Source organism: Ammospiza caudacuta, chromosome 4 (genome assembly GCF_027887145.1).
Source record: "Ammospiza caudacuta isolate bAmmCau1 chromosome 4, bAmmCau1.pri, whole genome shotgun sequence".
In the NCBI taxonomy this organism is placed as follows: domain Eukaryota; kingdom Metazoa; phylum Chordata; class Aves; order Passeriformes; family Passerellidae; genus Ammospiza; species Ammospiza caudacuta.
In genome coordinates, this window is record NC_080596.1 from 72,792,272 (window position 1) to 72,802,300 (window position 10,029).

The 10,029-nt window shown below is 58.6% G+C and overlaps 1 protein-coding gene across 1 annotated transcript; it reads left to right on the forward strand.

The window, feature by feature from the left end:
* The first annotated feature begins 2,210 nt into the window (after positions 1 to 2,210).
* DOK1 (docking protein 1) lies at positions 2,211 to 8,509 on the forward strand. The gene is made up of 5 exons (XM_058803998.1): positions 2,211 to 2,284; positions 2,408 to 2,701; positions 4,896 to 5,004; positions 5,298 to 5,470; positions 6,987 to 8,509. Exons 1-5 carry the CDS (start codon positions 2,222 to 2,224, stop codon positions 8,118 to 8,120), a joined length of 1,773 nt encoding a protein of 590 aa, XP_058659981.1. The 5' UTR covers positions 2,211 to 2,221; the 3' UTR covers positions 8,121 to 8,509.
* The last annotated feature ends 1,520 nt before the right edge of the window (positions 8,510 to 10,029 follow it).

Consider the following 10,029-nt stretch of genomic DNA (forward strand, 5'->3'; position numbering starts at 1 on the left):
TTATTCTGCCCGGGTTTGTGGTCTGGTCTTTCATCTGCCTTGCACACTCTGTAATTGGTATTGCTGTGGTTACACCCCACGGCTGTTTCTGACACATTGCTCTCATCTCAGCCTGGGTGGCCTTTACTTTTCGTGCCTCCCATTCTCCTCTTCATCCTGCCTCGGGGAGGGTGGGGCTGTGAGCAATTGCTCTGGGATGTTTCAATGTGAGCACTTAATTGGGGAATGTCATTCCTAAACCAGGGCACCAGCACAATTCTGTCAACGTGCAAACGTGAGGGGTGAAGCCAGGACAGAGCAGAGCACTGCATCCATCCAGGCACTGCAAATCTCCTCACCTGCAGCCGTCTCATCAAAACCACAGGTGCAGAAATGGGCATCAGAGCCTGGGAAACCGGGATCTGTGGCTTTTCCCTCTTGCCTTTGCAGGTTTATGTTGTGTTAGGAAATCAAATCACGGTTGATTTGATGGCTGAGCCATCAAAGCAGCAAGAAGCCCAAGAGTGCCTGACCAGCAGTGAGCTGGCAGGGTCCCAGTGCCATCAGAGTGCCACCAGGCTGGCTCATCCATGCTGGGATGTGCTGGGCACAAGGTTTGTCCCTGTCCTTTGCCTCACAGCCTCACCTGGCCCAGCTGCAGCCGGCAATGCTGGACTCAGGCCTGGCCCTGCAGGAGGCTCCTGGGGCAGCCTGGAGTGGGCAGCAGGGACAGGGACAGTACTGGGAGCAGCCCAGTGGCCCTGGAGGGACATGGCATGAGATATGGATGGCATTGATCTGTCCACAAAGACAGTCAGAGAATGACATCCTGCAGGGCTGTGCATACACAGGTGTTTGCTGTGATTCTTTGCCTTCTCTGCTCTCTCTGTGAGCACCTGGCTATTCCATGATTTTCTTGGACTATGAGTTTGAGGTAAGCAGCCTCTGGTCCTCCACTTCATTTTCTCTCCTGTCAAAGACATCACTCCTTTTTCCCATCCTGTGAAACCTCACCTTGTCCACTCCCCCTTTTGCCCTCTGTGAAAAAATGCGTATTTTATGATTGGCTTTATGCAAATATTAAAATGAATATTGTATGTGTTATGTTCGAAAGTTATGCTGTGTTAGTTTGCTTAAGTAGTGTGTTAAATATAGTTTTAGGTTATAACATAATGTTAAAAGAGAGACTATGCTCTGTAAGATACTTTTTTAGAGAGGAATGAGGAACTTGCACCGAGATAGCAGCCACAGGACACCTAAAGCTTTCAGAGAAAGAGAATTTATTGCTCTATTATCAGAAGAAAAGAACTTCTTCCTGCCTCACTCAGCCTTGAAGAGCCGTCAGGATTCAGAGGAAGAAGTTGACACTGACCAGAGAGAATCCTGTGTTCGAATGGAATTTATGCATCACTAATAAGGTGTATGAATATGCAACAGCCTATTGCTTTTAAGGGTTAATACTCTGTTAACGTGGGTCCTTTTTGGCGCTTATTTTGCCCAGAAAGAGGTACCTGGACTGTCTGTAACTCTTTGTTTTTTATTGTCTCGTATTGTCCTAATCCTAACTCTCCAAATTATTATTACTCTAATTATATTCCTATTTTCATAACAATTTTACTACTATTAAACTTATAAAATTTTAAAACCAAACGATTGGCGTTTTTCACACCTCGCCCACCCTCAGCCCGCCCGAGCGCGTTTTCCCGTCCCCACGGAGAGCACAGGCCTGTGTCACACGCGCGGGCACGAGCCCAGGTGCGCACACATCTGTTCACGTGCACGCGCGCACACGCGAGCACGCCCCGCGCCTGACACGCGCGTCCCGGTCCCGGTCCCCGCCCCATCCTCGTCCCCGTTCCTGCCCCATTCCCGTCTCGGTCCCCGCCCGGTCCCCGCCCCGTTCCCGCCCCATCCCCTTCTCGGTCCCCGCCCTGTCCCGTCCCGGACCCCGGTTCCCGGTCCCCGCCTCATTCCCCGTCCTGGTCCCCTCGAGGTCCCCGCCCCGTTCCCGCCCCATCCCCGTCCCGGTCCCCGCCCCAACCCCGTCCCTCTCTCCGCCCCATCCCCGCCCGGTCTCCGTCCCCGTCCCCGCCCCGTTCCCGCCTCATTCCCCGTCGTGGTCCCCTCCCGTTCCCGCCCGGTCCCGTCCTGGTCCCCGCCCTATCCCCGCCCATCCCCGTCGCCATCCCCGCCCGGTCCCGTCCCGTTCCCGCCCCAGCGGCGCGGGCGGAAGGGCGCGGGGATGGAGCCGCCGGCCATGGAGGGGCCGCTGCTGGTGCAGCAGAACCCCAAATTCGGCACCAAGGTGAGTCCGGGCATCCCTTCCTCCCTTTCCCTCTCCCTCCCCTCCTTCCCTCCCTCCCTGCCTCGGGCCGGCTCCCGGTGCCGCTCCCGGTGCCGGTGCTCGGTGTGACCCCGCTGCCCGCAGCGCTGGAAGCGCGGCTGGTCCGCGCTCTACCCCGCCAGCCAGCACGGCGTGGCCCGGCTCGAGGTGTTCGACTGCAAGGAGCCGTCGGCGGCCGGGCGGGCGGGCACCCGGCGGCTCGCCCGCACCGTGGTGCGCCTCAGCGACTGCACCAGCGTGGCCCCGGTGGGCGAGGGCGGCCCCCGCGCCGGCACCGCCGCCTTCCGCCTGGAGACCCGCGAGCGCAGCTTCCTCTTCGCCGCCGAGAAGCAGCAGAGCGAGGAGTGGGTGGCGAAGTTGTGCCAGATCGCCTTCCCGGTGAGCCCCGGGCTGGGGGCGGGACACGGACATCAGCGTGTGGGGGTGGCCCGTTTGCACCTGGCAGCTCGGGGAGGACACCCCGAGGTTTGAACCACCCGGCCCTGGCGCTCCGGTGCCCTTTCGATGGCTCCTGCTGTGTGGTTTGCGGGACTCCTCAACGTGCTGGCAATAATTCGAGGTTGTGGCTTCAAATTTCGAGTCGGGCTCTTCTTGCCCGGTGTGGAGCCCCTGCAGAGGGCTGGCAGGAGGCCAAGATGATGGCCAGGAGCGTTTCCTCTTGGCCCAACCATTGCTGCCTTTCCTGCCACAGCAGCGACAGAGGAAGCACAGCCTCAGAGCCTTGTGGGACCTGTCTGGTTCCAGAAGCTGGAACCTCCTTTCCCAGGCTTGGGGCTCACTCCTGGCTGCTGCTGCTGTGGGCTCCCAGCTTTGGAGCACTGTCCAGCCCCATCCTCTGCAGCCCCTGGAACTGCTGGTCCTGGGGAGCCTTGTAGGACCTGTCTGGTTTCAGGAGCTTTCCCAACCCTGGGGCTCGCTCCTGGCTGTGTTGTGGGCACCCAACACTGCCCAGCCCCATCCTCTGCAGCCCCTGGAGCTGCTGGTCAGCCAGTGTGCCCAGCCAAGGCTCTCTGGGCAGTGGGTGCCCTGGCAGTGAGGTTTCTGTGCCCTCTGGGACACAGCCCATGCCTGCTCAGCTCCTCAGCGCTGCCTCTCCCTCCTGGGAGGGTTTGCAGAGCTCTGGGTTGGGCTCCAGCTGATTCCAGCCTTGGAGTGCTGGGCAGGGCTGGGTGCACAGCTGGTGGTGCCAGGATGTCCCCTGAGTGTGATTTACCTTTGTCCTCCCTGCAGTCTCCTGGCAGGCCAGGTGTGTCTGTGCTGGGAGGCACTGGTGGGAATGTCTCTGTGGCTGCTGGTGCAGCCAGGGTTGCAGCCTTTGCCCTCAGAGTGGCTTGTGGGGCTGAGCTGGGCACACAACACACCCTGGGAGTGGGACAGGGTGGTGGCCAGGCCAGGGAGCACCTGCTTGGAGCTTCCATCCCCACATGGGAGCCATCATTTGTGTGCCTGAGGTCCAGAAGCAAGCTGAAGGTTTAGGAGGATGTGAGCAAAAGGTTGCAAGGCTGGCATGTGTTTTTAAAAGGCCTGACCTGGAGCAGGAGGCACAAGAGCTGCACAAGGCCAGAGATCCTCAGCTGGGATTGCTGATCATCTGCATGGAGAATATGATTTTGTGTCATGTTCCTGCCCAGAGGGGATGCAGGGTCCAGCAGCTTGGAGCTGGGGCCAGAGATCATTTTGAGTTCAGAACAGATTTTTTTTTTTTTTTTAATTTCCTTTTGAAGATGAGGAGAAGTGCAGTCAAATGGAGCCTTAGAGGCTCTGGCAGATTTGGTGGCCCTTGGCTTTCCAGGTTGGAGCTCTGCTGTGCTGGATGCTTCAGCTGAGGAGGAGTTGCTGCTGTCAGCTCTCAGGATATGAGATTTAAGGACCCAAACACAAGGGCTGGGTGACCCTTTTTGGGCTTCTTGTTAAGAAGCTCATCTGTGTGAGTTTAAAACTGAAACTGCAAGATGCACCCTCTGCTGCAATCCCAGGAACAGCTCCACACACTGAACCTCCCTTGTGTCATCTGTAGAGAGTCTGTAACTGTGAGGGGTTTTCTGCAGGAGGATCTGTGAAAGCACCACGGGTTTGTGTCCCCCCCCAGGCCTTCTGGGGGCCCTGCTGCTGGGACACAGTGGTGACAGCCTGTGTGTTGCATTTTCAGTTCTGCATGTGCTAAAATAGAAATGCTCACTTCCCCTCTGCAGGCTGCCCCTCCTCCTGAGCAGGGCAGGACACAGGACACCCTGTGTCACCAGGCCACCAGCCCCCTCTCCTTGGGGTGGTATAGCCAGGAGGGTGTGTTTGGGTTGTGCCATGCTTTGGGGACAGCTCTGTGGGTGCAGAGCCCAGAGCTGGGGACAAGATGCTGCCAGGAGCTCAGGGAGGTCCCCCCAGTGCTGCCTGGCCCTGTTGATCCGTGTTCATGTGGGCTCAGGGGATCCTGTGCCAGCTCTGGGGTGGGCAGGGTGCAGGACAGCCAGGCTGTGTGGGGCCATGGAGGGCAGCAGGGCCATGGAAAGGGGGCTGGGGGCTGCTGTGGGAAGAGAGCTCTGGGTCTGATCTGCTCTCCTTTGTCCCTTGCCAGGGCAATGGCCCCAGCGATGGCCTGGTGTCACAGCATGGCCGAGAGGGCAGCGGGGAGTCACCAGCCCTGGAGATGGCCGTGAACTCCATCTACTACACCAGAGATGAAGGTGGGACCTGCTCTGCCCTGACCTGGGGACACCTCCCATGGAGCCTTGTCCCCATCACTGGGGCCATGCTGGGCATTGCCTATGTCCCCCTGCCCTGCCCTGAGCAGCCCTGTCCCCACAATGGAGCCATGTGTGTGCCCTGAGCAGCCCTGTCCCCAATAGTGGCGTTGGGTGTCCCTGAGCAGCCCTGTCCCCACAGTGGGGCTGGCTGTCCCCTGCCCTGCCCTGAGCAGCCCTGTCCCCACAGCCCCACAGTGGGGTTGGCTGTCCCCTGAGCAGCCCTGTCCCCACAGTGAACGCCTTCTGGGTGACAGTGCAGAGGACAGAGGCTGCAGAGCGCTGTGAGCTGCGTGGCACCTACGTGCTGAAGGCTGAGAGGGACAGCCTGGTGCTGAAGGACCCACGGACAGACAGGATCCTCTTCGTGTGGCCCTACCGGCTGCTGCGCAGATACGGCCGGGACAAGGTGGGCAATGGGACCACATTGTGCTGTGCTGCAGCTGCTCCGTTGTGCAAGGCTGAGCTGATGTCCTGCAGCCAGCATTGCTGCAGCCCCTGGTGGCCCTGGCTGTCCCCAGGTCCTGCCTGTGTCACTGTGCTGGAGCGTGGGATGGTGGGACACTCGTCCCCTCTGTGACTGTCCCACTGCTCTCCTTCTCCATCCCAGCAATTCCCAGCTTGTGGCAGGAGCAGGGACATCCCTCAGTGCTGCACACACGCTGTCCCCAGGCTCCAGGAACTGCTCCTGGCAGTCCTGTCTCTGCCCTGGGTTCAGTCCCTCCCTCCTAAGCATGGTGGCCAGAGCAGAGGAGCTTTGAGACACCAGTTGCTCTGGATTTGTTCACTCTGTGGGAGGAACTGCTCACTGTCTTTTGAGGACTTCTCCCTGACCTTTGAAAGTCTGACCCTCTCCTGCAGTGAGTCCCCAATCTGCCTTGCTGCTGCCCTGGGTGCAAGGGCCATGCTGGACAGGGAGAAGTGGTGGCCCTGGGCTGTTCAGTGGTGTCCAGGGGTTCTTCAGTGGTGTCCAGGAGTTGTTCAGTGGTGTTCTGGGGCTGTTCATAGCAGGGGCTATGTTGGCCACATACTTATGGTGCTTTCTGCAGCATATTCCCAAAGCACAGGTGGAAACCGAGCTGCTCTTGTGGGAGTGTCCAGCTCATCTGCAGAGCTGTGCTGGGGACAGAAGGAGAGTTACAGGGTGTGTGGAGCTGCACCCACAGTGACCTGAGCAGAGAGGGTCTGATTGTGCTTCTGTTCAGCAGCACTGACCCATAAAAAGGAGTTTGTCCCCAGAGAGCTTTGTGGCAACCACAGGAGCTGCTGCTGCCTGTGAGAGAGGCAGAAAATCCTGAGGCTCAGGAAGGGTGTGGGCGTCAGCTGGTGGGAACCTGCTCACCAGAGAGTGTTCAGGCCAGAGGAAGCAGAGCCCTGGTGCAAGACTTCTCTTTAAAGGACCTTTTACCATGAACAGATTAATGCTGGTAGGTCAATGCTTTGCTTACTCTTGGTAACTGAGCTGCTGCTGAGCTTTCTCCTGTGGAAAGCTGTGTTCTTCCTCTTATTTCTCTTGCTTCCAGAGCACTCCCTTCTTTCCTAAGATTCCATACTAGTTTCCCCTGCTGAACTGTCACCTTCTCACCCTACTGCTTCCTCAGTGTTGATTCCTAGACCATCTGGTGCCAGTGGTAGAAACTGCTGGAATTGCTCGGGTAAGGCAGCAGGGCTCCAGCTGGAGCTGCAGCTCTCTGGGGCACTCACAGTGATGTCCCTCAGGTGTGCTCCAGCTCTACAGCTTGTAGTGTGGCCTGTCCCTGCCCAGCTGCTGGGCACAGGATGGCCCTTGCTGTGGGAGTGGAAGGAGCAGGATTTCAGGGCAGGATTTCAGGGCGTACAGGATCAGTGCTGCAGCCACACCCCCTTTGGTGGCAAGCACAGCCTTGGGTGCTGAGCAGGACGTGCCCCTTCTGCTTCCCCTTCAGGTGATGTTCTCCTTCGAGGCTGGCAGGCGCTGTGACTCAGGACCTGGCAACTTCACCTTTGAGACCAAGCAGGGCAACGAGATCTTCCGGCTGGTGGAAGCCTCCATCCAGGAGCAGAAGGCTCAGGTGGAGGAGAACCGGCAGAGCTGTGATTCGCTGGAAGCCGAGAGCCCTGGCATGGTGCAGATCCGCCAGGCCCTGGCTGACAGCCTCAACCTGGAGCTGCCTGCTGAGGGGGATGACCCCAAAGCAGGGCTGGCACCCAGGGCTGGTGCAGCAGCAGAGGAGAGAGATTCCACAGCTCTGCTGAAGAGCCGGACTCTGCCAGAGCTGCCCGTGCCACCGGCCAAGCCCACGGTGTCCAGCACCCCTCCACGCTCCCCTCAGCCCAAGGTGCTCCGTGCTGTGCCACCCTCTGAGGACCCTTCCAGCGTGTACTCAGAGCCCCTGGACTCGGTGAAGGGCCTGCAGCCGTGGCCTGACCCGCTGTACTCGGACCCTGTGGACAGCAAGGCCCTGAGCGTGGCCAAGGCGCCCGGCGGGGCCGTGGAGGAGCCGAAGCCGCGGCTGCCGGTGCTGCCGTACTCGGGCCCGTACGAGCAGGTCCGGGCCGAGGGCCAGGGCAGGGCTGAGGGCCAGGGCAGGGCTGAGGGCCGTGGCCAGGCTGTCCCTGGGCACAAGGAGCACATCTATGACGAGCCCGAGGGCCGTGCCCCCCGCTCGCTGCATCCCTTCACCTACATCTACGACGAGGCGCGGCCCACGAGCGAGGCCTGGCGCACGCAGGGCCACGATGGCAGGGGGGGCTATGAGTACCCCTACAACCCCAGCACTGACGATTACTCGGTCCCCAACTTCCCTGCCAAGGCCAAGAACCCCAAGCCAGTGCCAGCCCCCAAGCCCCAGGCAGCCTTTATCCCCAAAGGGGCAGAAAGGCTGGAGGAGCCTGGCAGGCGATGGGGCAGTGCTGCCCCCGAGAAGGTGCTGACCAAACCCAGCCTCAACAGCAGCAACAACAACAACGTGGAGGTGCTCTACAGCCAGGTGGTGAAGCCCCAGCAGCTGCAGAAGAAGGAGCAGTGTGTTGATGAGTACAGTTTGTCACCTCTCTATGAGGATTTAGGGGAGATATAAGTGCTGCTGCTCTGTGTGTCCCAGCAGGGACTGGGCATCCCAGTGCCAGCTGGGCTTCTCCTCCCCAGGATGACCTGGGACTGTTTGGGCTCTTTTCTCACCAGTGCTGAGGGACTGTGTTTTCCTGGAGGTAAACAGCAAGAGAGCTGTGGCTGGAGCAAGCCCCAGTGTGTTTCTCCAGCTCTAGAGCTGGCTCCACTGTGCCTTCTGATCTGCAGGAGGGTTGGTGTTTTCCTGTACCTGCTGCTCTGGCTCTGCTCTGGCTTCCTGTCTGACCAGGCTGCAGGGCTCTGGTGCCTTTTGTGGTGTGTGGAAGGCTGCTTGCCATCAGTCTCCAAAAGTATTTTTATACAAAGTTATTTTAATATTAAAGTCTTTATGTCTCAGAAGGACACGTTTGCCTGTGCATGGATGGGGAGGTGCAGGTGCACGTTTGTGTCTGTGCCAGAGCCACTGAGCTCAAAGAAAAGTGCCTGCCAGGCTGAGCTGTGGCTGGATGCCCTGATGGCAGGGGATGAAGGGAAATGAGAGTCAGGCTCAGATATGTGATGGCCTCAGGCACAGGGCTGGGCAGGGACAGTGCCAGCTCTGCTGCAGCTCTGTGGCTCTTGGTGAGTCACAGGATCTCTCCTTCTCCAGCTGATCCCACTGCTGATCCCCCCCACTCCCAGCTGCTTTGGGAGGCCTGGAAGGGCCCAGCCTGGATCCCATTTGGTTTAATGGCCAAATCTGTGATGCCTGCTGTGTGGTTTGTGGCATTTCTGTGTGGCCAGCCTTGGCCAGGAGCAAACCCAGGGTCAATACAGGTTGTGCTTTCTGTGTGGGACCACACCAGGCACGCTGGCATTGGCTGTCCCCATGTCTGGATGGGGCTGCTAGTGACTTCTGCAGGTCTGGCAGCCTGTTGGTATCTAAAGAACAGGCAGGTGACAGGCAACACTGTGCTGCAGCTGTGTGAGGGCTAAGCTCAGCTTCTGCAGCCCCAGCTCAGCCAAACTGGGGAAATCTGCAGGTTCAGGTCCCCAGGCTGGTGATGAGGTGATGAACTGATGAACTCTGGGCATTTATCTGGAGCCCAGGTTGCAGGGGGATGCCTCAGTCCTGTAAAACCACAGCTCAGCTGTGGCCAGGACCAATTTGTGGCTGTTCCCTCTGCTGGGTCCTCTTCTCCACTGGGGTTTTGCTGCAGGAGAAGGTGAAAAGCCTAATGGGCTTTGGGAAATCTGAGGGAGGCTGAGCTGGTTCCAAAAACTTTGTTGCCTCCCTGCTGCCTCCTCCCTAAACCTGATTTTCTAATTTTTATGTTGTTGACTGGTTTGCAGGCCCCAGGCTGGGCCATTTTATGTGTTCATTCCTGCTCCCAGCCATCCCTGTGCCTGCAGGGGTGTCTGCCCTGTCTCCCATGGTACCTGCCCTCGATGTCTTGCTCCAGCAGCTGCCTGATGAGATGCCAGGGCATGGGAAGAGCCAGCCCTGGGCCTGTCAGAGTTGGGATCCCAGGGAGAAGAGGTAGGATTGTGGTGCTTGCCCCATGCCCTTGCTCTCCTGCAGCTGTTTCCCAGGAAGCACAGGTCAGTGGTGGGAGAGCAGTGCTGGACATGTCAGAAACCACAGGCAGAGAGTGGGGTCCATGGAGGAGAACTTTATTTTGGAACAGCTTTTCAGAACCAGGTAAGTAGAACACAAACTCTGCTGGTGCTTGGCTTGGTCAAGCTGCCCCTGGCTCACACCTACCCTGCACTGAAAAACAGGCTGGCATCTGGGCAGGAATTCTCTGCAATTGCTCTGGCTTGGCATTTGCTCCAACCCCCTTTATGAGCTGGGGGGTTGGACAGCAAGGCCAGTCTTGAAAGCAACCAAATCATCTGGAGAGCAGAACTGCAGGCTTTAAGATTAAATTCAAGCTCTG

Bases quoted from the DNA above. Each gene is read 5' to 3' on its own strand.
- DOK1 (XM_058803998.1), top strand. From the start codon at position 2,222: ATGGAGCCGCCGGCCATGGAGGGGCCGCTGCTGGTGCAGCAGAACCCC. The intron at 2,285-2,407 runs GTGAGTCCGGGC...CGCTGCCCGCAG, and splicing joins ACCCCAAATTCGGCACCAAG to CGCTGGAAGCGCGGCTGGTC. The intron at 5,005-5,297 runs GTGGGACCTGCT...CTGTCCCCACAG, and splicing joins CTACTACACCAGAGATGAAG to TGAACGCCTTCTGGGTGACA.